At 46.5% G+C, this 25,585-nt stretch overlaps 1 protein-coding gene and 1 long non-coding RNA gene across 2 annotated transcripts; one reads left to right on the top strand and one right to left on the bottom strand.

Moving 5' to 3' along the window:
• Positions 1–4,491: 4,491 nt before the first annotated feature.
• Positions 4,492–9,843, top strand: LOC123052449 (uncharacterized). The gene is made up of 4 exons (XR_006424718.1): positions 4,492–4,641; positions 4,735–4,977; positions 9,099–9,189; positions 9,727–9,843. It is a non-coding gene; the product is annotated as an uncharacterized lncRNA (long non-coding RNA).
• On the bottom strand, positions 7,285–11,849 carry LOC123052448 (G-type lectin S-receptor-like serine/threonine-protein kinase B120). The gene is made up of 7 exons (XM_044475631.1): positions 10,791–11,849; positions 10,347–10,706; positions 9,071–9,181; positions 8,532–8,978; positions 8,202–8,439; positions 7,968–8,118; positions 7,285–7,853 (listed from the first exon to the last, which is right to left on the bottom strand). Exons 1-7 carry the CDS (start codon positions 11,755–11,757, stop codon positions 7,530–7,532), a joined length of 2,598 nt encoding a protein of 865 aa, XP_044331566.1. The 5' UTR covers positions 11,758–11,849; the 3' UTR covers positions 7,285–7,529.
• Between the last annotated feature and the right edge of the window lie 13,736 nt (positions 11,850–25,585).

Below are 25,585 nucleotides of genomic sequence, written 5' to 3'. Positions count from 1 at the left end.
AGGCATTGGATCGGTGATGGAGAATTATGCCGGATGCGGTTCATCATGTAACAGTCATAACATAGGGTGACACAGAACTAGCTCCAATTCATCAATGTAATGTAGGCATGTATTCCGAATATAGTCATACGTGCTTATGGAAAAGAACTTGCATGACATCTTTTGTCCTACCCTCCCGTGGCAGCGGGGTCCTAATGGAAACTAAGGGATATTAAGGCCTCCTTTTAATAGAGTACCGGAACAAAGCATTAGCACATAGTGAATACATGAACTCCTCAAACTATGGTCATCACCGGGAGTGGTCCCGATTATTGTCACTTCGGGGTTGCCGGATCATAACACATAGTAGGTGACTATAGACTTGCAAGATAGGATCAAGAACTCACATATATTCATGAAAACATAATAGGTTCAGATCTGAAATCATGCACTCGGGCCCTAGTGACAAGCATTAAGCATAGCAAAGTCATAGCAACATCAATCTCAGAACATAGTGGATACTAGGGATCAAACCCTAACAAAACTAAATCGATTACATGACAGATCTCATCCAACCCATCACCGTCCAGCAAGCCTATGATGGAATTACTCACGCACGGCGGTGAGCATCATGAAATTGGTGATGGAGGATGGTTGATGATGATGACGGCGACGGATTCCCCTCTCCGGAGCCCCGAACGGACTCCAGATCAGCCCTCCCGAGAGGTTTTAGGGCTTGGCGGCGGCTCCGTATCATAAAACACGATGAATCCTTCTCTCTGATTTTCTCTCCCCGAAAGTGAATATATGGAGTTGGAATTGAGGTCGGTGGAGCGTCAGGGGGCCCACGAGGTAGGGGCGCACCCAGGGGGGCGTGCCCCCACCCTCGTGGATAGGGTGTTGGCCCCCTGACGTGGATTTTTCTTCCAGTATTTTTCTTATTTTCCAAATAGATGTTCCGTGGAGTTTCAGGTCATTCCGAGAAGTTTTGTTTCTGCACATAAATAACACCATGGAAAGTCTGCTGAAAACAACGTCAGTCCGGGTTAGTTCCATTCAAATCATGCAAGTTAGAGTCCAAAACAAGGGCAAAAGTGTTTGGAAAAGTAGATACGACGGAGACGTATCAGGGATGTGAGGATGACACCAGCCCCCAGTCCGGCTAACATTTTAGAGTCGTCGAAGTACATTACCCAGTTGGAGTATGTGTTGTACTCTTTAGGGAGCTTGGCCTCCGTCCATTCAGCGACAAAGTCGGCCAACACCTGAGATTTAATGGCTTGGCGTGGCTTGTATGTTATTTCAAATGGTAAGAGCTCGATATCCCATTTGGCTATGCGGCCGGTGGCGTCCCGATTATTTATGATGTCATTGAGTCGTACTTCGGATGCCACCGTGATCGAACACTCTTGAAAGTACTACCGCAGCTTCCGGGATGCCATGAAGACCGCATATGCTATCTTTTGATAGTGTGGGTATCGGGATTTGCATGGTGTAAGGACCGCCGATACATAGTATACTAGTTTCTGGAGTGGGAATTTGCGTTCGTCTTCCTCTTGTTCGACGACGAGTACGACGCTCACCATGTGGTGAGTCGCAGATATGTAAAGCAACATAGGTTCACCAACACTTGGTGCGGTAAGGATTGGGTTGCTTGCTAGCAAAGTTAGTATTTCTTCCAGTCCAGCTATAGCCGCATCCGTCCATTCGAAGTGGTCAGTGCTAGCAAAGTTTGTATTTCATCTGCTGGCTTGAAAGAAGTGGACTTGGGCCTCTTATCGAGGATTACATCGTCTTTGTCCACTATGGAATGCGGAGTGGTTAGATCCTCGGCCGCGAGGGCCTCGGATAGTGCCTCGAGGGCCAAGGATGCAGTTTTGTTTTCGGTCCGGATCACCGGTGATAGTGATGACTCCATTAGGCCCTGGCATTTTGAGCTTCATATACCCGTAATGGGTATGGCCTGAAAGCGTGTGAAGGCGTCTCGCCCCAACAGGGCGTGATATCCACTATTGAAAGGTGCCAGGTGGAAGAGTAATTCTTCGGACCTGTAGTTCTCCAGCGTGCCGAATACTACATCAAGTTTGATTTTCCCCGAGCACCGTGCTTCTCGGCTGGGGGTAATGCCTCGAAAGGTGGTACTGCTTTGCTCGATGTGACTCTTGTCCATTTGCATTTTATTGAGCGTGTCTTCGTAAATGAGGTTTAGTCTGCTGGCGCCGTCCATGAGCACTTTGGTAAGTCGAAAGCCATCCACAATTGGGTTTAAGACCAAGGCGGCTGGTGCTCGGATGGGTCGGGCCCTTGGTTCGTCGTCGGCGGTAAAATTTATTGCCGTATCGTTCCAAGGATTTATTGCGGCTACTTGGTTAACTTCGGCGAGGTCGCGGAGCGCCCTTTTGCACTGATTATTTGAAGAAAACGTCTTGAAGACCGTAAAGACATTGAGATCGTCATCCTCTGACAAGTGCTTTTCTGGGGTAGTGTTGGTGAGGATGGCCTCGCCGCTCTTAGCCACTTGCCGGAGTACCCAACATGCCCGAAGGCTATGTGTTCGTTCGGTATTCAGCGTTGTGTGTATTTGACAGGGCTTGTCAAGCAATTCGTCGAGGACAGTTCTATGTCCCATGAAGGGCTTGATTTTCTTGTCAGTAGGCTGATGATCGGGTGCCCCGTAAGGGTGCACCCTTTTTGCCCGCCCGGTGGGCTGCTTAAAGGCTGGAGGTTCCCACCGGGCTGTCTGGGCTTTCCAGGCACTTTCCATTGCGCAGTACTTTTGTACTATGTGTGCCAAATCTGCAAAGTGTAGAATGCGGTGGCGTTTGAGGGCATTAAGGATTCCCTCATCCGTATAGTTGCGGCAAAAAACTGAGACCGCATCGTTGTCGCAGCAATCTTTAATCTTGTTTTAACGAGGAACCTGGCCCAGAAGTGATGGACCGTTTCCTGAGGTTGCTGTCGTATATACATTAGGTCACATACGTCTGGAGGACCTGAATTGCTTGGGGAATATTGCTTGTGCTGGGTGGGCGGGCTGAAATCCGAACCCTGACCCACTATTGGATCCGGAGTTTGAAGAATCTCTGAGTTCATCAGTTCAGGATCAGTAAGGTCCTGAAGACTTTCGGACATGATGCCCGATCCTGTATTCGGAAGACATGAGGTCTCTTCTCGAGGATGGGTATCCGGCTCGCAGGGTTCGGAAATCCGAACATAGCTGGTGTTTAACTTAGGGGGAGAGGCGTTCTCAGCTCATTCCTCAACAACCGCTACCAGATGGGTAACCGGCGGGACTTGATTTCCCTCTGATCGGGTTTAAGCCCAATCCGGTCATAGTCTGTTGCGACCCCCAGGGCGGCGATGCGATCTAGCAGCTCGTTCAAGGACGAGACATCTGCTGGATCCGTCTTTTCGGAGTGTTCGAGGATGACATGAGGATGGTGTTTGGCGATTGTGGGGGCCACCATAGGCTTGATGGTCGAGCGGGCGCCCATGGTAAACCGGCCAAGCTGGAGGACCTGGCCTGGAGTTAGGGGCCCTCCAGAAGTAATATCGTCATTAATGACAAGGCGAGCCATCGATCCTTCTGGTGGCGACACAGTGGAACTCTCAATGAAAGCACCAATGTCGGTGTTAAAACCGGCCGATCTCGGGTAGGGGGTCTCGAACTGTGTGTCTGAGGATCGAGGGTAACAGGAGACAAAGGGGACACGATGTTTACCTAGGTTCAGGCCCTCTTAATGGAGGTAAAACTCTACTTCCTGCTTGATTGACTTTGATGAATATAGGGGTTACAAGAGCCGCTCTACCTCGAGATCGTAATGGCTAAACCCTAGATGTCTAGCCTATATGAATTCTGATGATCTCCAAGGACCAAACCCTCCGGCTTATATATACACCGGAGGGGTACAGAGGCGGTTTACAAGGGAAGGAAACAATACATCCGGACTCCAATCTTGCCCTCCACACATCCAGGAGTCCTACCCGAACACGGGGACCAATCTTCCGTTCTATCTTCACGGCCCATCAACCTGGCCCATGCTTGAGTAGGCCGGACACCTGAGGACCCCCGAATCCAGATCTCCCTCGGTTGTCTTCTCCAAAACTGATAGCTGGTTGATTGTAATAGAAATCTGAAATGGGCCTTATGTTTAAATCTAGTAGCTCTTATAAATTGGTGCCCTTTGATTATTTCTCTTTTTTGATCCTAAGATTGATTCTATTAGAAAGCTGAAATGGTTGCTCTCTTATTCTGATGTTATTGTCTCCGTCCTTCGGGATAGCAGTCGGGTCATCATCCTCCTCATTGCCGATCTCGTCCTCGTCATGGCCGACGCCATCAACCTCGTGCCCGTTGTTGGTATCATCGTTGTCCTGGTCAATGGATCCTCGGGCTGCGCGGAGAGGAGACATAGCCAGAGAAGCACTAAAAAAGGAAAAAGGAAGGCCGGAGTCTAAGGACCAAAAAAGGATCAAGGTAGAAAGGTAAACGCCGAAGAATAATATCGATGTTGTTTGAAGGGCGCTCACCCAAGAAGCCCAGAAACCAAAGCTCCCCTGTAATACTGGAGGTTTTCCCCTTCAGGATTGAAGATATCATTCCAGCGGATCTACCTATTCTCGAAGAATCCGGACAGAGTCCGCGTACAATCTCCCTCGCAGGTATATTTGAACATCAGATGCTCCCTTACTTTGAGGGGTTGCACCCTCCTATCTAGTCATGTGATCATCACATCCACCATTATCATCATGTAGTCGGAGAGACGCTTTACCTCCTTGCCTAGACGCGTCACCTCAACACAAGCACACCGGTAATGTTTCGAGCCCCCAGGAATGACGTCGGCTTTGTGGCTCTAGCGAGAAGCGAAGAGGCCAGATTGTGTTGGTGTCCCGACTGGAACATCTCTGCCTCAACCCGGAAGTGGCCAAGTTCATGGACCCATTCATGGGCTACTGGCGGTGTTACGTCCGCAAACTCCTTTTTACCAGTGGCTGGAGGTACCGACTAACCATCTGCCATTCGTCCATTTTGCGATACGTGCGCTTTGCTGGCCCACATCTCAGGTATATTAGTGTATTCCCAAAGAGCATGGTGTATTTAACATTATGTCACGTCAGATGGCAGGCCGATGTCAGTGATAAAGTAATACTTAGATGCATGCCTAATCCATTATCTCTTCTGGTTCACGTAAAGGTGCATCCGCATGCGAGATTAAATCATGCCTTTTATTTTCTCATTAGCAATTTCATTCGTTCATATATTTAAAACTATAATCCCATTTTAGAAACATTTTATACATTTGAACTCCCGGCGCCAAGACCTTTAGAACAAGATCAATCTTGAATACATTTAAACATGATTAAATTTCAACGTTTCAAATGAGTGAAATCAGTTTTCTAAAATAAGTGAAATAAGTTCTTTGAAATGGGGAAATTTTGTTTTTCATGTATATGGAACATATTTCAGTGCAAAATATGTGAAACTTTTTGTTTGAAAAATGTGAAACTAGTTATTTAAAAAAATGGTTTGTCTAGGACACATCTAGATGTGACATAATTAGGTCACATCTAACCTTCTGTCCACTATATTTGTGTTCTATTTTTTTGTCCCAGGTTTTTTTCCTTGTTGTTGTGTTATTTATGAGAGCTTAGATGTGACATCCCATCTAGATGTGAATTAGACAAACTGTTAAAAAAATATTAAGCTGATTATTTCCAATCAGTTTTAAAAATAAGTGAAATCTATCTTTGAAACAAGTGACGTTATTTCAATTTAGTGAATGTATTGTGTTTTTCTGAAACTAGTGAAACGAGTGAAATCTATCTTTGAAACAAGTGACATTGTTATTTCAAGTTAGTAACTGTAATGTGTTTTTCCTGAAACTAGAAATGAGTGAAATCTATCTTTTGTAATCAATGTAATCAGTTCTTTGAAACAAGTGGAATATAATATTTTAGTTGAGTGAGTGTAATGCATTTTCTGAAATGAGTGAAATGTGAGAAATAAGATACTTGAAAAAAAATGAAATTTATCCATTGTTCTGTGAAACTTTCTATTTCAATGTTTGAAACTGATTTTTTGATGAGTGAAATACGTTTCAAGGTATTTCATAAATACGAAGTGAAATTAGTATTAGAGAATTTTTTTTTTTGTAAAGAGTGAATCAGCTTTCCGAATCAGTGAAATGTGTTTTTTCAAACTAGTGAAATACTGATTTTGGAATGAGTGGAATTATATTCTTTGAAATGAGTGAAATATATCTTTTGTAAATGAGTGTAATTTGTTTCCTGAAACTAGTGAAATGAGTTAAATCTATCTTTTGGAATGAGTGAAATCAGTTTTTTGAAACGAGCGAAACATATTATTACAATTGAGTGAGTGTAATGTGTTCTCTAAATGAGTGAAATCTAATAATGTAATTGAGCGTAATGTGTTTTCTAAAATGAGTGAAATTAGTTTTGAGATATATTTTTTAATGAGTGAAATCAATTTTTAAATGATGAAATATAGTATAGTATTTCAATTGAGTGAGCGTAATGTGTTTTCTGAAATGAGTGAAATATATCTTTTTGGAAATGAGTGTAATGTGTTTTCTGAAATTAGTGAAATCTATTTTTGGAACGAGTGAACTTTGTTTTCTTATCTGATATTTTTTAAATGACTGAAATCATTTTCCTGAAATTGTTTTTTTGGTGTGTGGAAATATGTTAAATGGGTTATTTCAAATACGTTCAAATGATTATTTAAAATATATGACTGGTATTTATGAAATACATGAAACATATTTCAATGTGTTTGTCAAGTTGTTTATTCAATGTGTGAAACTGATGTTTGTGAAATACAACTAGAATTGAAATATGAAAACTGGAAAACTCAAATTGTTCAAAATATATCCAAGATCGGTATTGTTTCAAAGGTCTTGTTTCCCTGAATTCAAATATATCATTTTTTTCAAAAACAGAGTTTAGATTCAAAGCATATTTATCATCCAATTTTTTTCCAAAGAATTAAATGAAGGTCTTGCGTGGGGAGAGAGCGAGGGATAATATATGTACCATGCATGCAAGTGTCCTTTCTCCTCACAAAAGCTGCCGCGGATCTTGGCGAAATGGACGAAGGGTGGATCCAGCACCGATATATCCCGGCTCCGGTAAAATTACTTAGTCGGTGTTAAGTCCTAGGGGGTTCCTCAGGGCACTGGATATTGGCCCACCATGCACATTTACAATTGTTCTATTTTTTGAAAATTAAAACATGGCAGCATATAGCTTGGCGGTACATAGCTGCGATGCCTTTTAAGCACGTCGCTGTGAATTTACCTCGACTCTATTCAAAAGAAAATGCAAACAGATTAAATGACTCCCTGAGCCTGTCATATGTACAGTTGGCTGTTACCATGCCGATCGACTAGACTAGTTTTAAGCCTGCCAAAGAACACAGTGTTACAAAATTTGCGCCATGTACAGAGAGCAAACGGAAACAATCTCTACAAGCAGCGGAATCGCCCGGCACAAGTTTCACACGACATGTCCCTACCCAGCATGGACGACTACCTCCCTTGAAGCATGGTGACGGTGAGGTCGCAGGCGGAGTAGGACTCGTCGCCGGCCTTCCCCCTGAACCTGTCCCTGTCCGACGACGTGCACTGCAGCGTGAAGGTGGGCGGCCTCGGCATCGGCAGCACGGAGCTGTCGCTGCCCAGCGCCAGCACCACGTACGGGATGTCCGGCCGGTCTCCGGCGTGGTCCTGCACGCACAGCAGCGCCATGTGGACGCACCGGAGCGCCTCCCGCGCCGCCGACGGCGAACTCGACGCCCGGATCAACGGGTCGATCAGCTGCTCCCCCTTGTCCGAGTTCCACATCTGCCACGCCTGCACCCGAGACCAAAGCAGGTCAGCCACAAAGGTCACTCTGTCTCATCAGAGAAGAAGAAGAACAGAACAGTGCTGACGCATTACTGATGAGAATCAGTGTGAGACGCTTACGTAGCCTACGATGTTGAGCGAGCCCTCCATGTTGTGGAAGCTGCTGTTCTTCTGGCCGGTGATGATCTCCAGGATCAGGATGCCGAAGCTGTACACGTCGGACCTCACCGAGAACAGGCCCTCCATCGCGTACTCCGGCGACATGTAGCCTCTGGTGACACGTCGTAGCAAAATTTCAGCAAAGTTTCAACATTCTGCCATTGATGGTTTCTGGCTGCAAGCAATGGTACTCACAGTGTGCCGACGACGCGGTTGGTGTTCTCCTGGTTCTTGTCGCCGCCGAAGATCCTGGCCATGCCGAAGTCGGATATCTTGGGGTTCATCTCGTGGTCCAGGAGGATGTTGCTGGCCTTGAGGTCGCGGTGCACCACGCGGAGCCTCGAGTCCCGGTGGAGGTACAGCAGCCCCCGCGCGATCCCTTCGATGATGTGGAGCCTCGTCTTCCAGTCCAGCAGCCCTCGCCTCGCCGGATCTGATCCGATCGCCACCGTACCACCACATCGTCAGAGTTGGCCCAAGAAAGCGAACACCACACTAGACAAATGAGATAGATGCAATGCATACCGAAGAGGAAGGCGTCGAGGCTCTTGTTGGGCATGTACTCGTACACCAGCATCTTCTCGTGGCCATGGATGCAGCAGCCCAGGATCCTCACCAGGTTGCGGTGCTGCAGCTCGGAGATGAGTGTCACCTCGTTCTTGAACTCCTGGCACCCCTGCCCGGAGCTCCTGGACAGCCGCTTCACCGCCACCTCCTCGCCGCCGGGGAGGCTGCCCTTGTACACGAGGCCGAACCCTCCTTCCCCGAGCTTGTTGGCCTCGCTGAAGCCGCCGGTGGCCGCCGCCAGGGTCTCCAGGGTGAACATCGGCAGCTCGCAGCCGTCGCCGTTCTCCGCCACCTCCTGATCGGGCTGCTTCGGCCCTGAGAGGTCATGCTTGGCTTTCATCGTAGCAGGGCGCAGCATCAGCGCGGCTCCCGCCCTCTTTTTCCCGCCACGGACGCCGAGTTTCTCTGCACGAGATTACATGAACCAAATTAGCCTGTCTTGTACTACGTACTAGAAGAAATTTGCCTGCAAATTGCTGAAATCTTGAGATCCGCACCTCTGATTCTTCTTCTGCATTTCCACAGGAGGAAGCCGCATGCGGCCAGTACAACCGCCAGGACGATCACCACGCTAACGATAATCCTTGTCCTCCGTTTGGAGCCTGAATCTGCCCAGGTAAAAAATGATCAGCCATGTCCAATTGTCAGTCAAATGGGTCATTTTCGTCTGCAGTGGCAAAGGATTATGGAACAGTACTACTATCTATGAACCGACCCTATCACATCAGAAGAAAACTTTAATGATTGATCGAGGTTCTCCTAAAGTTGCAAACTGTGCGCGTGTAATCTGGCCAAGCCACACGTGCATTCAGATCAGGTCAATATAAAAACCACCAAATATGGTCAGACATGTTGGCCTGCGTGGTCAAATTAAGCTTGGTTTATTTCACATGTTCCATTTGTGCTACTTGCAATATATTGTATTATTCGCGAGAGAACCTAACTAAACTATCCACCTCACGGCCGGCTTCATCCATATCACTAGATAATGAAAGATCCGACCATGTTAGGTCATTTTTCATGAAAATGTGCTAGTTGGTGAAAACATTCAGCATACGTCGTTTTCGGGGAAATCTTTTAAGCCGACTGAAAGATCGAAACAAAGTCAGCTTGCATATGTTCACAAGTTATATTCGTTTCCTTCTTCTTGCAGGGCTTCGAATATTCAAAGTAACCCTTTTAGCTGCCTTAATGCGTTACTACCGAACAACTACAGCGGATAAAAGCATACGAAATGGGGGGCGAAGGTCATCTGAACGGCAGAGCAGCCTGGTTGTTTTCACCCTTGACGGTAACTGTTTGCTGGTCCAAGTTGGCAACCATCTCCTACCCGACTACATGTTCCAGTGAATTTTATTCCGTGGACTGACTACACAGGGCGGAGGTCAAGGAGACCCCAACCACTGTGCATGCATCCACACAACTTTGTATGCATCTACACTGGCTACCTCCTAAACCCAAAGATTCCCTTGTGTTTGTTCGTATTTAGAATTGTTTTCAACACGGCTGGGGTCGCGTGCCTCGTTGACAAGGAACCCAATATCATTGTTTACTTATATTACTAGGCCGAATTCAGTGGGTTGGATTTTCGGGTTGTAACAACCCAAATCAGTCGTGCAAGTCTTGCCACAAGCACACAACAAAAACAACAATTTCTACAGTCTAAGCGTTTATCGACATTTCCTCAACAACCGAGAAGTTTCCTAGCTGCAGTTTTCTAAACCCAATTTAGAACTTCAAAGGTTAACAAATCATCAACGTTGATGAGCTTACCTAATAGAGAAGCCGGGACCTTGATGTGCAGGTCAAACCCTTGTCCGTTGGGGAACTGTCCGCTGGGGAACTGGTAGACGTCCACCAACTCGTGGGCCCAGGTCAGGCACCCGGTGCCGCCGCTATAGCTGTACGCGTTGCACGTGCAGTTGGCCAGGCACCACTGCCTGCACGCGTCCGCGCTGATGACCGCCGACTCCCACGCCGCCAGGTCCGGCAGCTTCACGCCGGAGAGGACGGCGAACGCGTCGCTGCCGCTCATGCTCACGTTCCTCTCGCTGCAGGTCAGCTGGCTGCTCCTCACGCACCCCTGCGTCCACACCCCGTTGCTGTACTCCTCTTCGGATTTCGGCTCAAAACCTGCGAGTTTGCACCAACGGAGTTGAGCGATCGTCCATGGGGAGTAATGTGGCAAGTTTCTACATGATCGGAATGCCGTCTAACCTCTGAGGCAGGTGCAGTGGTCGGCGGCGGAGCACTCGGCGTTCGGGCCGCACGTGTTGTAGGCCTGGCACGGCATCGTCGGCTGCGACCAGACGACCTCCCAGGCGCCGGTGGCGTCCACAAGCTGGTAGCACGTCTCCGTGCCGTTGGGCTGGAGCACGAACCTGTACTGCGAGGAGTTGAAGCGCTGGAAGGTGTAGAACAGGCCGTTGCTCTGGGACGGGTCGCCGGAGAGCTGGAAGCCGTAGAGGTTGAGCGGCCGATACGGGATGCCCACGAAGCTGCCCTTGGCCCACTGCCCGGACCTCCAGTGCGTCACGTCCTTGCCGTCCTGGCCGCGGCGCCATATGAAGAGCTGCGCCGAGCCCAGCGGGTCCTGCCCCAGCGTGAAGTTCCCGGGGGCCGGGTCGTCGGGGCTCCTCCACGACCGGAACAGCGTCTGCCTGACGACGGCGCCGCCGCGCCGGGCCAGCGTGATGTTCATCCCGGGGAGGAAGGTGTCCGCGGGGTGGTCGAAGCTCTGCCACAGCTGCACCGCCTGCGCGCCGCTGCCGCCGGCGAGCACGAGGTTCCCCGTGTCCTGGATCGTCAGCGTGAAGTTCCCCGCCGACGAGGTCGTGTTGGTCCGCCACACGACGCGCTCCCCCTCCAGCACCCGGAGGTCCCCGGAGTCCGTGACGGTGGCGGAGTAGGACGGGGCCGTGGCGCGCACCGGCGCGTCGCGGTTGGCCACCCACGGCACGGTCGGCTCCGCGGCCCTGGCGAACATGACGCCCAGGTACACCCGCGAGCCGTCGCCGCCGCGCGGGGAGAAGAAGGAGAGCGAGAAGGCGCCGTTGGCTGACAGGAGCTTCTCGTTGCCCGCCAGCGACTGCCCTTGCGACAGCGTCGTGCCCGCGTCGGCGTGGGCGTGCCGGCAGAGGAGGAAGATGAGCAGCGCGAGCGCTGCGGAGGTGGCACGAGCCATCAATGGCGGCTGGGGTCGAGCGAGTCCTCGCTCGGCTCTCTTGTGGGATCGGAGGAGAAGAGGTCGTGGTGGATAAAACAGGTGCTGCTACGAAAGAGGTTGCTTCTTCCTCGGGCGCGTGGTTATATATCAAGAGCGAGAGCGCGAGAGCCGCGTGGGGAAAGCATTTGGGCCGCATGGTTTTGAATGGGATTTAATTAGGCAGGCTAACCAGCTTTAATAACTGAAAGGGTTCATTAGGCGTGGTGCGAGTGCGAGTACACTAAAGAGTGGTTAGAGTTATGCAACGGAAGGGGCTGCGAAGCTCCCGGTTCACATTGTTTGAGACTCAACAAGACTGCACCAGCAACAAAACTCGTTAGTCGTTGATATGGTACTAGTATCTTTGATCGAGGACAAGGTGATTCACGTCGCTGATGAGGAGCCGCTACGGGAGGTTGCAGCTCTTAACTAATGATGGCAAAATGGAGTGCTTTTCGAAGGGCGTGTCCAAAGAGTGCCATATCATCGTCAATCAGCTTTTTCTACTTAGGACAAATTTTACGTGGAGTAGGTGATGATTAATTGTTTGTTAAACACTTGAACTTCATAGGATTGCTACACGCAAACAAATGCGAACGCACTAAAAAAAGGGGGGAAATGTTTTCTGTCCATAAAGGAAACAGTGTGGAGAGAGAAGACACCTCCCCCTGGCCGCCTTCCAACACAAACCCTAAACCCGCCGCCTCCTACTTCCCATTCATCTCTTTTTCCTTCTTGCCTACTTAGAAACCGGTAGCTGAGCGAAGTCTCAATAGCATAGGTCGATGATGGCACCGCCGAGGAGGTCGCCACTCCGTCAGCCTTCGGCAGTGACATGCGATCTCCGGGCGGCTGCTACTGCTAGAACCTGAGAGTGTGGCTGCCTAGCGACAACGGCGGTGTTTTCAGTCTTTCCCAATTCTGGTTAACAATGCACCGATGACTACATTCATGTCTACATGGTCATGGGCCGCATAAATAGCCCGTCCTTGGTGGCCATCCGCACCTTCTTGGGATGGACCTCCACTCAGGCAAGCGGGTGGTTGCGACACACGTCGGTGGAAATGTATTTTATAGAGGCTTCTTCAAGTGGGCGCCTCATTAATTTGATTGTAATGTAAAACAAAAAAAAACAATTTGTGTTATAATTGGCGAAGGGATACTTTGTGCAGTAACCTTTCCAAATGTGTTGGGTGGCGGGTACTTGCTGTTAGAACAACTACCTTTTGAGATATGAACTCAAATTTGCCGTTACTACCTTAGTCTAAGTTTATTAGTTCCCATCGTATTTTAGTCAAATTTGACCACATATTTGAGTAGCAAAATATTGTGTCATCAAAATTATATTGCTAAATTTGTAATTGAATGTAGTTTCTATCAATATTATTTGTGGTACTTTTATCAGTTAAAGTTATCTTCAAAATATGACAAAAAAATACAAGGGGGGCTAGTAAACCCATACAGAGGTAGTAAAATGTAAGCTAAAACTTACTCCCTCAGTCCGGATTTATTGATTCCTTTTGTGTTTGTTTTAAATTTTGACAATAGATTTGACAAATAAAATATAAGTTACATGTCACGAAATTTATATTGTTGGATTCATATTCGAAAGAATGCAGTACCTTTTGACAGTGCAATAGTAACAATTCTCTTCTTACTTTTAAAGCCGATTCTTCTGGTAACTTCTTGAAGTTCAAGCCAGCTTTAGTAAAAACTAATAATAATTAATTCAGGTCATTGAGTTGAATTGTCTAGATCAGCTCGGTTCTTGTCGCCAATATAGTGTCAGCGGCTACGCGGGTTTGATCGTTGGTGAGAACGGCCAAAGAGGGACAATTTTCGTAGATTTTGTGTGTACGCAGTACTGTATGTACTATCTAATAGCGACAGAGCTGTGGAGTACTGGAATGGCCATCAATTCAAACAGCTCTGCCCCGGACAGGAATTTTTGGAACATGGTACACACCATATGGTGCATGCGTAACATGAGCTCTGTCGCAACACGGTAATATTTTCTTTCTCTCCGGAAAAGAAAGATGCAGTCGCAACTAGTAGTACTTACTGATACGTGTCTCCCGTATCGTGGATCCTGAATGGCATATACAAAGTGTAACGAAGAACGAATTTTTTGCACGTATTTTCCGGGAACTGCCGAACGAACTGTCTGTTCCGGGGAGTGCAGCAGTCCAGCTTGCATACAACGTACGGAGTTGAGAGTTTCACCAAGCGCTGACGCAGAAGGGCGGAAGTGTCGGAGACCACGTACGCGCCGGCTGGTCGCGGAGGAGGAAAGAAAAGGACGAGAGCACATGCTGCGGTTGAGACCCGGAAACACCCAACGCGTCCGTGGACGAGTCAGCGAAGCAGGGTCTGGTCGTTGAGCGCAGTGGCACCACTTGGCATGTGTGGCTAGCTTGACACGCCGGCGCGACGCATGAGAAAGTGCCAAGAAGCGGTAGGTGGAGAGGGTGGTGAATCTCCGGAAGCGGGGGTATGATTTGGACGAGATGAGCTGGTCGCTGTCTTTGTGTGGTACTACTAATAACAGAAGCAAAAATGGATAATAGACCAAGAGACGAGAATTCCTCGGTGTCTCACCAGACAATTTACTACAGTATTTTTATTTTGACTGACTATGATGAAGCTTTTATGGAGTAAACTCCTGAGTCTCTTTCAGGGCTTTGATCTCCGATGCAACAGGATGACCATATGAAGAACGGGCAAGCGAATCATCTCTGAAGATAGATGGGGGCGTAGATGAGTCCGACTGCAAGATGACCTGAAGCTCGGTGTGTTCTGTTGCTAAAGCCATGCCTTGCATCATCGCACGTATTCAGCTTCGAGCGCGCCATTGTAGTGAAACATGTTCATAACATGCACCTGTTGATTTCAAAGTTGTCGATGCATCTCTAGAAAGTTTATAAGATGCTCTTCATCTTGTTCCAGGAGGCGGACATGTTCTCCGGACTTCCCTCATCCTCCACAATCATGTTGTGCAAAATTGCGCAACACATCATCAAGTGCCAAAGTATTGACGTGCACGTGAATTCGAGATTTTAAAGATAAAGGATGCGGTTGCACGGAGAGACCGACTCATGTCCGTGAACGCGTCCAGAGACATATAGGGGCTCATATTAGCCAAGACCCTGTGTAGCAGTAGGCAACCGCCCCTGCGTCATCCAGATGGACAACATGGGCGGCTTCCGATACAATCTCTCCGCGACCTCTCCACCTCTCTCTCTCTTCCCTCACCGCCGCTGGACGATGCTGCCGGGCAAAGCCCGTGAGGCTGACGATGGTGGCAGGGCTCCAAGCGACAGCTTCGACACAAGGCGTTGCAGGGCGCGCGAGGGTGCACGACGAATCTGCAACGATCTTCATGCAGCGTGAGTGGCTCAAGCGATCTAAGCACAGCGATTGGGCGACGATCCAGATGCGGCATGGTCATGCCTTGGCAACAGCCTGGGTGGAGATGACCATCCATCCTAAATGTTTGTTTTGTGGAGGCTCCAGCAGCCCGCAGTCAAGGTCCTACAGGCTCGGAGTCCGGCGCACTGCTACTCCGGCTATCTAGATCGTTAAGCACTGCGGCGTTGGTGATAAGGGTCGTCCGCCTCCTTTGGTGCACCGCGTCCCAGGGCGACCCAGGATGCTTACAGCTGGCAGATCACACGGCCAAAGGTGGGCAGTGCTGGCGCCTCGCTACTCAGATCGGCGTGCCGATGCTTGGCGCTTGGCTGCTAGGCGGTTCATCCAATCAATGCGAAGTGGTGTTTTTCGTCCTGGCTGTGGCGGAAACGGCCGGCCACTCAAATGGTGGATTGTGGTGCGCATTGGTGGACCTTTGTGAGGATTTTTCTATCCAAATCCAATGGTTGTTGCTAGCGGCTCGCACTGGCGAGATGCAACCGAAAGGCTCTTCTATGAGTTTTGGCCGCTCTCATTCCGGCCAGTTTGCATTCAGCGGTGAGATGAATTATATGGATGGCGGCTTGACTTAGAGGATTTGGTTGTGTAGCCGCGGTGGCTGTGCCGTCATAAAGATCGTGCTATGCTTATAGCTGTTGGGAACGCGGAAAGTGGTGGTGACAACACATGATAACTTTGATTTGGCGGTGCTTCTCGAGTACTTGGTCTCAAGTTCCATGGTGAAAACCACAGGTCTGACCAGCATTGGTTATACCTGGCAATGACAATGCTTTTGCGCCGTTACCTTGTTGAGGGCATTGCTCGGATGTCCTCAGACTTGTTCTTCAAGGAGAAAACTTATCTGGCCTTTAATGGTTGGATCCAGTGACGGCGACGTTTGAGCGTCATTTCCTTCCTGGAGGCGTTGTTGTTGAAGAATCTTGAAAGTGCTAGTTATCGACTAGAGAGGGGGTGAATAGGCGATTTTTATGAAAGTCTTCAAAACACGGGGGCTTTGAAGACAAACAGTAGATATGAGATGGAAGATAGTATGAAGCCAAACAACAATAGTCGTCACACAGTGAAGTCAATTAGATCAAGCAAGCAGGCAATGACTTCACGAAGACTAACTGTAAGTAAAGAGAGGTAAGAGATAGAACCAGTTGCTTGGTGAGGACAGGGATTTGTTGGACCAGTTCCAGCTGCTGTGACAACTGTATGTCTGGTTAGGGAGGCTGAGATTTAACTCAGAAGATCGCGTCTTCACCTTATTCCCCTTGAGCTAAGGACACTTAGTCCTCGCCCAATCACTCTGGTAAGTCTTCAAGGTAGACTTCCAAATCTTCACAGACTTCGTTCACCGGTGATCCACAATGACTCTTGGATGCTCAGAACACGACACCTAACCGGCTGGAGGATTCACAGTCCTCAAGTGTAACAAGTCTTCGGGTCACGCGGACAGAAAGACTTCAGTGATGCCTAACACTCTTTGGCTCTGGGTGTTTTGGGCTTTGTCCTCGCGAGGATCTCTCTCTCAAATGCTTCGGAGGTGGGTTGCTCTCAAACGACAAAAGTCGTGCACTAACTCTGAGCAGCCACCAATTTATGGTGTAGGGGGTGGGTTATTTATAGCCAGGAGGCAACCCGACCTAATTTGTCCAAAATGACCCTGGGTCACTAAGGAACTAACAAGTGTCCAACGGTCAGATTTCAAAGACACGCGGCAGCTTGACTTGGGCTACAAGTAAAGCTGACTCATCCAACTCTGGATAAGATTTGCTCTCATTGTCTTCACTCGAAGACATAGGATTTGGTTGAGCATCACATCAGTCACTCTGACTTTGTTCACTTGGACCCCACTTAACAGTGCGGTGGTTCCTATGAATCAACAAAGAAGAAAAGGAAACTACGAAACAACTATGTCTTCGCACTCCATAGTCTTCACGTGAATGTCTTCTCGAGTCATAATCTTCGTTGTGAATATCTTCACATACCACCATTGTCTTCAATGTCTTCACACAATTTTAGGGGTCATCTCTGGTAGGTAAACCGAATCAATGAGGGACTACTACCTGTGTTATCCTGCAATTATCACAAACACATTAGTCCCTCAACCAAGTTTGTCGTCAATACTCCAAAACCAACTAGGGGTGGCACTAGATGCACTTACAATCTCCCCCTTTTGGTGATTGATGACAAACTGGTTGAAGTTTTCAGCGGGGATAGAAGTATGTGAAAGTTTAAGGATTAAGGCATTGTCTTCATAAGTAGCAAAAGGCTCCCCCTAAAGATGTGCATATAAGTAGTTTGCTTTTGAATGCAAATGCACATGGCAGGTTTTACTTTGTGGAGATCCTCTTCAACTTATGAAGACAATTCATCATGCATATGAAGATATAACGAAGATAATGACATGCATAATGGAAAATGGACGTCTGCAGAATGGCTTCATGCAGAATTTATCATTTTGCAACACAACATAGCATGGAAAGTAGCAGACGACCATCGAGTTTAAGTGTTACAACCCGAAGAACCAAATGTAGCAAAAGACGAGAGTTGTAAACACTTGGCAAAATATAGTGCAACCACCCATAATGACCCGCTTGAAGACTATCAACTCATATGCTTCTCCCCCTTTTGTCAGTAATGACCAAAAAGGTGTGAAGACATAGAGCATCTACTCGTTCCCAGAAGGAGCAGATGATGGCGCAGGGTCGACGTTGGATTTTGGTGGAGCAGAAGGGCCTGACGCAGTGTCGTGATGCAGTGCAGCCATGGTCGGTGAAGTGGCGTCGTCTTCTTCATCGACGACTCGCGCATCAATAGTCGCAGCAGAAGATGAATACTCAGAATCTTCAATAGTTGGAGTGCGGCGCCAGCTTGCATTGCGTGGAGGTCTGGAGTCAAATTTGAAGCCCTCATTGAAACCAACTTCGTGAAGATCTTCTTCAGGGCATAGCAGAGTGAGAGTCTTCCAAGACCGCCGACAGGCTTCATGAGCTAAGAACGAGTTCTTGGTGGCCAGATTTCTGATGTGATTGATGTCCACCAAGATACTCTACATCTGACACTTGAGCCAGTCACGGTGCTTGTCCTGCTTCTGATGTAAGGCAACAAGAAGCTCTCGATCATTGAGAACGCGAGAACACTTCTGAGGCCTTTGAGCGATTGCACTGGCAGTGGCTTCAGAGTTGGCACGATGTGGCTCACGCATATTGCCAGCCGGAGGGTAGGCAGGAGTAGCAGCATTTGGAACATGGATCCCTTCAATGGGTTGCGTGAAGCTTTGACGATCAACATTATGAAGATATAGGGGTTCTTTGGCAGGCTCTTGGTAGATGGCTTCAACTGACAGATCAACCTCAGGCATAAATATAACATGGTTGCGCGTTGAGGGCTGATAGTTAACAGAGGAATGAAGTTTGATCAGGCGCATCACCCATGGCGCATAAAACTTCAAGCCAAATAGATCAATCCCCGATGCAGTTGTAAGTGCATCTAGTGCCCCTTAGTGATTTTGGTGTATTGAAGACTTATAGGTTAAGGGACTAATGTGTTTATGAGTGTACACATGTCTATAAGTCTATGAGGAGTTTGATATTTACAGAGAAAGTCGACCCCTAAAAATGAATATCTTCGACTGCAGATTTTGGATTTCTGAAGACTTTGAAAGTGAAGAAATTGGTGTGACCTTGAAGACTTGGCATTCATTCGAGGAACATGAAGCGTGAAGACTTTTGTTTTCGTAGTTTCTTTTTCTCTTTCTTGAGTCATAGGAAACACCGTACTGTTAAAGGGGATCGAGGAAATACTAAGGAAAAATTTCCAAATGATGCTCAACTCAAATCCTACACCTACCAATCCCTTCGAGTGAAGCCATTGGAAATCTCATACAGCTCAGTCAATTTCTTTAGTGACAGAGACGAAGTTCTTTAGGTCTCTGAGGAATTTGTTTTGACTGAGGAGTTAGGAATTCGCCAGTGCGGATTGCCTACACAGCGAGGAACATGATAGCCCTGAGGAATTTGATACTCAAAATTCCGACCGTTGCTGTGCTATGCGCCAGCTGTCCTAAAATATCTACCCACCTAACGGTCATATCATTGAAGGGCATTTATGTCTTATCATGTCGGGCTGCTCCCTAGGCTATAAATAGCCACCCCCTACAACCACTAGCTGGTTAGCTGCTTCGAGAGAAACTGACACTTGTCATTTGAGAGCATCCCATTCTCCGAGGACTTTGAGCGAAAATCATCAAGTGAGGAAAACCCAAACCCAAACACCTACAAACCCAAAGTGTTTGAGCATCACTGAAGAGATTGATCCTGCGTGGATCCGACACTTGTTACCTTTGAAGACTGTGCCTCTTCCAAACGGTTAGGCGTCATGGTCTAGAGCATCCAAGAGGAAATTGTGGATCGTCGAGTGACTGGGTTTGTGAAGGTTTGGAAGTCATCTGAAGACTTACCACGAGTGATTGGGCGAGGTCTGTGTGACCTTAGCTCAAGGAGAATACGTTGAGGACTATGTGTCCTCAGGTTTAAATACCTAGCCGCTCCAACCAGACGTACAACTATCACGGCAGTTGGAACTGGTCTACCAAATCATTGTCTTCACCAAGCCTACTGGTTCTATTTCCTCAACTCTTTCATTTCCTCATAACTGTGTTGTGTGCTTGTTCATATCTGTTTGAAGACTTTGACTGAAGACTTTCTCAATTTCCTCAGTTCAATTTCTTCAGTCTGTTTGTCTTCATCCTGTGCTATCCTGTGTTTACGCTTTCTATACTCTGTATATGTTTTCATTTCACCATGATGTCCATGTTTATGTTATGTCATGCATACATCTGAGTACTTATTCCGTTGCAAGTAGTTCTTCGCTTAGGAATTTCCTCACCTTGAAATTCCTCAGTGAAGAATTCATAAAAATCGCCTATTCACACCCCCTCTAGTCGATATAACGCACTTTCAATTGGTATCAGAGAAAGGTACTCTCTTGTTCTGTGTGATTTTGGTTTAACTGCCTGGATTTTTAGTTATGTCGACCACATGAATGAAGACCGTGTCATGCCCCATCTTTGACGGTCACGAGTATCCCTAGTGGAAGGTCATGATGAAGAAGCGTCTCATGGCGATGAACAGCGAGCTGTGGACCGTCACTGAGATTGGTCTTACCGATCTGTGCAAGATGGCGGAAGCTGATGACATTCGCAAGTTCACCCTTCTCAACCTCACGGCGAAGGACGTCATTTGCTCCTGTCTGTCTCAAAATCAGTTCAGGAATATCATGCATCTCGATCATGTGAAGCTTATCTGGAACCGTCTCTCTGAGGTCTATGAAGGTCATCGAACCCGTCATGATCCTTGGTTTGAGGACTTCAAGGAATCTCTCAAAGCGATGACATTCGAACCAGAATCATCATCTTCTACACCATGCTTTATGGCAAAAGGTGCTAAGGTAACTGAATGCTACCTATCCGAGTCCAGTGATGCTGAATCTGGTGATGAATTTGGACCCAGTTATGTCAAACTTGCTTCCCTTGCCACTAAACAACAAAGAGCTTTGGAAAAAGTTCAATACATGCTAAATAAGAGCGATGATATGTTGGGTGAAGAAATGGATCAGTCGAAAGCTTTGGCTGAAAGTCTTCAGAGACTTCAGTCTAAGTTTGACACCCTTCAAAGTCATCATAACTCTCTCTTATCTGATCATGAGAAGCTTTCCTATGAATTTCTTCAAAGAAATCAAGATCTTGAAAAGCTAAGGGTAAGTTATGAAGATCTTCAGAAGGAGCGCGATTCATCACTTGCTCAACAGATCAGCGCTGCTCAGGAAGAATTTGTTCCTCCATGTTTGAAGTGCATTGAACGAGAATCTGCTAATTCTTCACCTAAATGTTCAAATGCTTCTAATGTTACAAATTCTTCACATGTCTCTGCTATCACTAATTCCTCATCTGAGGACAATGCTAGTATCACTGATGATGCAGGGCTGAAGGAATTGTACATGACAGGCATGTACAAAAGCCTCAAAGGGCATCAGGCTCTTTGTGATGTGCTTAAAAAGCAGATCCTCAACAGGAACCCTAGGAAAGAGGGTATTGCCTTTGAGAGGAAACTTAACGCTGATGGGACTTACTGGAAGCCTGAGCAGTATCCCAAAACCTCATGGGTTGCTGCAAAGGAACCTCTAGTAGATCCATCTACTTTATCTGGCTTTACATGTGAATCTCCCCATTCTGCTAATGAGTCATTTGACTCCAACTATAAACTGTTCAAGAATCAGAATGGTGAAGTTTTTGCTAGATATGTTGGTACTAACTGCAGGAACGGTTCCCCTATGAAGAAATCTAGGTTCCCAAAAGGTGCCTTGAAAGTCTTCAGGTGAATGTCCTCATGACACCACCTGTGAAGAATAGGAACCCCAGATCAAATTCTTCATATGGACCAAATTCCTCACGTGGATCAAATTCCTCATATGAACACCATTGTGCTAACATCTCTGTTTCGCAGGGAAGAGCTAAGGGCTATGAATGAGCATTATTCTTCTAACCATTATGTTCATAAGTCATCAAAGAATTTCTCTGCTTATTCATATGCTTATCCTAATTCCTCTTATGTGAAACGAAGTGGACTCGCTTCTATGCCACCTTTCTCGTGTGGAGCTAGTAGAGTGATGAACTCTTTGCCACCCCTTCAGATGTGGGTGGTGAAGAAAAAGAACTAATTTCTTATGCAGGGTCAGGTCTCCAGACGTGCTTAAACGTCTGAAGAATTTGCTGGAGACCTGAATTTGCCTGAAAGGACGCAGACTAATCATGAAGAAATGAATCCTCATTTCTCACGTCCTAATACTGCTTTATCTGTTTTATTGCTTGATGAAATTGATCTGATGAAATCGATGTCATATTCTTCGCTATGAAGTATATGAGTTCATAAGTTGCACTAATTCATCTGCAGGATGATCAACCCAAAGCCAATGAGTGGGTCCTCGATAGTGGATGTACAAATCACATGACTGGTGACAAGAATCTATTGATGGATGTTCCCTTATCTCCATCGCATCTGAAGCATATTGTCTTCATTGACAAAGGCAAAAGTCAGGTATTGGGTCTAGGTAAGGTTGCGATCTCAAAGGATCGACACATGGACAAAGATACTTGTCGAGTCCTTAGGATACAACCTCATGTCAGTCTCAATGCTTTGTGATCTTGATATGGTAATCATCTTTGGCAAGTATCGTTGTGTTGTGATCATGGAAGCTGACAATTCCAAAGTCTTCGAAGGCTTTAGGAGAGGAGATTTGTATATTGTTGATTTCTCTACAGGACCTCAACCAGCTGTATGTCTACTTGCAAAAGCTTCATAAGGCTAGCTATGGCATCGACGACTTGGTCATGCCGGCATGAGGAATTTGCACACGCTCGCGAAGAAGAAGCATGTCATTGGCGTTGAGAATGTCAAATTCCTCAAGGGTCATTTGTGCGGAGCGTGCGAAGTTGGAAAGATGACCAAGGCCAAACATCCAGCAAAGACTATCATGACTACCACTCAACCATTTGAATTGCTTCACATGGATCTCTTTGGTCCTAATCATTATTCAGCAGTTACAAATGATGCATCTCTATATGGCTTTGTTATTGTTGATGATTATTCTCGTTACACATGGGTGCATATTGTCACTTACAAACATGAGGTGCAGGAAGTCTTCAAACGATTTTCCTCGAGGGCTTCAACCAACTTTGGTGTGAAGATCAAGCACATCAGAAGTGACATTGGAACTGAGTTCAAGAATTCTGGTCTTGATGACTATCTTGATGAACTTGGTATTACTCATGAGTTATCTGCTCCTTACACTCCTCAGCAGAATGGCGTCGTGGAGCGCAAGAACAAGACTCTTGTTGAGATGGCTCGCACTATGCTTGATGAGTACAAGACACCTCGTCGTTTCTGGATTGAGGCAATTGATACTGCGTGCCACATCATCAACAGGGTATATCTTCACAAATTCTTCAAGAAGACTACATACGAACTCCTCACTGACAAGAAACCCAATGTGAGTTATTTCAAAGTCTTTGGTGCTAAATATTGGATTAGAGATCCCCATCACAACTCTAAATTTGCACCGAAAGCACATGAGGGTTTTATGCTTGGTTACGGAAAGGACTCGCACACCTACAGAGTCTTCAACAACGTTCGCCACAAAGTTGTTGAAACTATAGATGTGCGGTTCGATGAAACTAATGGATCGCAAAGAGAGCACCTACCTTCTATGTTAGATGAACAGTCACCAGAGGAAACTATCAAGTTCAAGGCTATTGAGGATGTCATTCCTACCGAAGAATCTGTTGAAGAAATCATTCCAGAACTTGAAGAACGTCATGCTGATGCACCTGAAGAAAATGGTGCTGAAGAAAATGTTGATACAAATCCTCAACGACAACCCGCACATCCTCGTGTTGCAAATGAACTGCGGATTGAGAAAATCATCAGCGACATCAACATTCCAGGTCCTCTCACACGCTCAAAAGCTTCACATTTATCTAACTTTTGTGGGCACTTTGCTTTCGTCTCTATCACAGAGCCCACTAAGGTAGATGAAGCATTTCTGGAGCCTGAGTGGATTCAAGCTATGCAAGAAGAATTACATCAGTTCGAGCTCAACAACGTCTGGGAACTGGTCCAACGTCCAGATCCTTGCAAGCACAATATCATTGGCACAAAGTGGATCTACCGCAACAAGCAAGATGAAAATGGCCTTGTGGTGAGGAATAAGGCACGACTTGTAGCTCAAGGCTACACACAGGTTGAAGGAATTGATTTCGATGAAACTTTTGCACCTGTTGCTAGACTTGAGGCTATTCGCATATTACTTGCTTATGCTAACCATCATGATATCACTTTATATCAAATGGATGTGAAAAGTGCATTCCTCAATGGTAAGCTTGAGGAAGAAGTATATGTTGCTCAACCCCCAGGTTTTGAAGATCCAAAGTATCCTGACAAAGTCTTCAGACTCAATAAGGCCCTCGATGGCCTCAAGCAGGCCCCTTGGGCGTGGTATGATACTTTGAAGGAATTCCTCATGAAGAAAGGCTTCAAACCCGGTTCACTTGACCCAACTCTTTTCACTAAATCTTATGATGGTGAATTGTTTGTGTGCCAAATATATGTTGATGATATCATTTTTGGCTGTACTGACCAACGTTACAGTGATGAATTTGCCTATATGATGAGTGAAGAATATCAAATGTCTATGATGGGAGAATTGAAATTCTTCTTAGGTCTTCAAATTCGTCAACAACGCAATGGCATATTCATATCTCAGGAGAAATACCTCAAGGACGTATTGAGGAAATTCGGCATGCAAGATTGCAAAGGCGTCAAAATCCCTATGCCCACAAATGGCCATCTATGCACTGATGAAAATGATATTGACTTCGATCAAAAGGTATACCACTTCATGATTGGTTCTTTATTGTACTTATGTGCATCTAGGCCAGACATTATGCTTAGTGTTTGCATGTGTGCCCGATTTCAAGCTACACCGAAGGAATCACACCATAAGGCTGTGAAACATATTCTTCAATATCTAGCTCACACACCAACACTTGGATTATGGTACCCCAAGGGCTCGGCTTTTGATCTCATTGGATATTCAGACTCTGATTATGCTGGTGATCGTGTGGACCGCAAGTCAACATCAGGCACATGCCATTTCCTTGGACGATCTTTGGTCTGTTGGTCCTCGAAGAAACAGAACTGCGTATCACTGTCTACTGCTGAAGCTGAGTATATTGCTGCTGGTTCTTGCTGCGCTCAATTGCTGTGGATGAAGTAGACTCTCAAGGACTACGGCATCAACATGAAGAATGTGCCTCTCTACTGTGACAATGAGAGTGCCATCAAGATTGCTCATAACCCAGTTCAGCACTCGAAGACAAAGCACATTCAGATTCGTCATCATTTTCTTCGTGATCATGTGTGGAAGGGCAACATCTCTATTGAGCATGTAAGGACTGAAGAACAGCTAGCCGATATCTTCACAAAGCCCTTGGATGAGAAGAGATTTAGCAAGTTGCGGTGTGAGCTAAATATCTTAGAATCTTCGAGTGTTCTTTGAAAAGGACACTCATCCTAACACTTATGCAAAATTGATGACTTAGATGTGCAACACGTGAAGAAACGTTTTTCTTCAATCATTGAAGACTAACACTCTAAGTGTGAAGAAATTAACGAAGAATTTGATTCTCAGAACCTACGACAATTGTACGCGGTGTCTGAAATCATTATTCTTATACGGTGGGTCACGCCACCACCAAAAGTTGAAAATCTTCAATTTGAGCTTTTCCTCAGTTTTGAAATTCTTCAGTTGTTCAATTTCTTCAACTTTGCAATGC

This window comes from Triticum aestivum, chromosome 2D, assembly GCF_018294505.1.
Source record: "Triticum aestivum cultivar Chinese Spring chromosome 2D, IWGSC CS RefSeq v2.1, whole genome shotgun sequence".
In the NCBI taxonomy this organism is placed as follows: Eukaryota; Viridiplantae; Streptophyta; class Magnoliopsida; order Poales; family Poaceae; genus Triticum; species Triticum aestivum.
The sequence above is the reverse complement of the archived record's forward strand: the minus strand, read 5'-3'. Positions and strand labels throughout refer to the sequence as shown.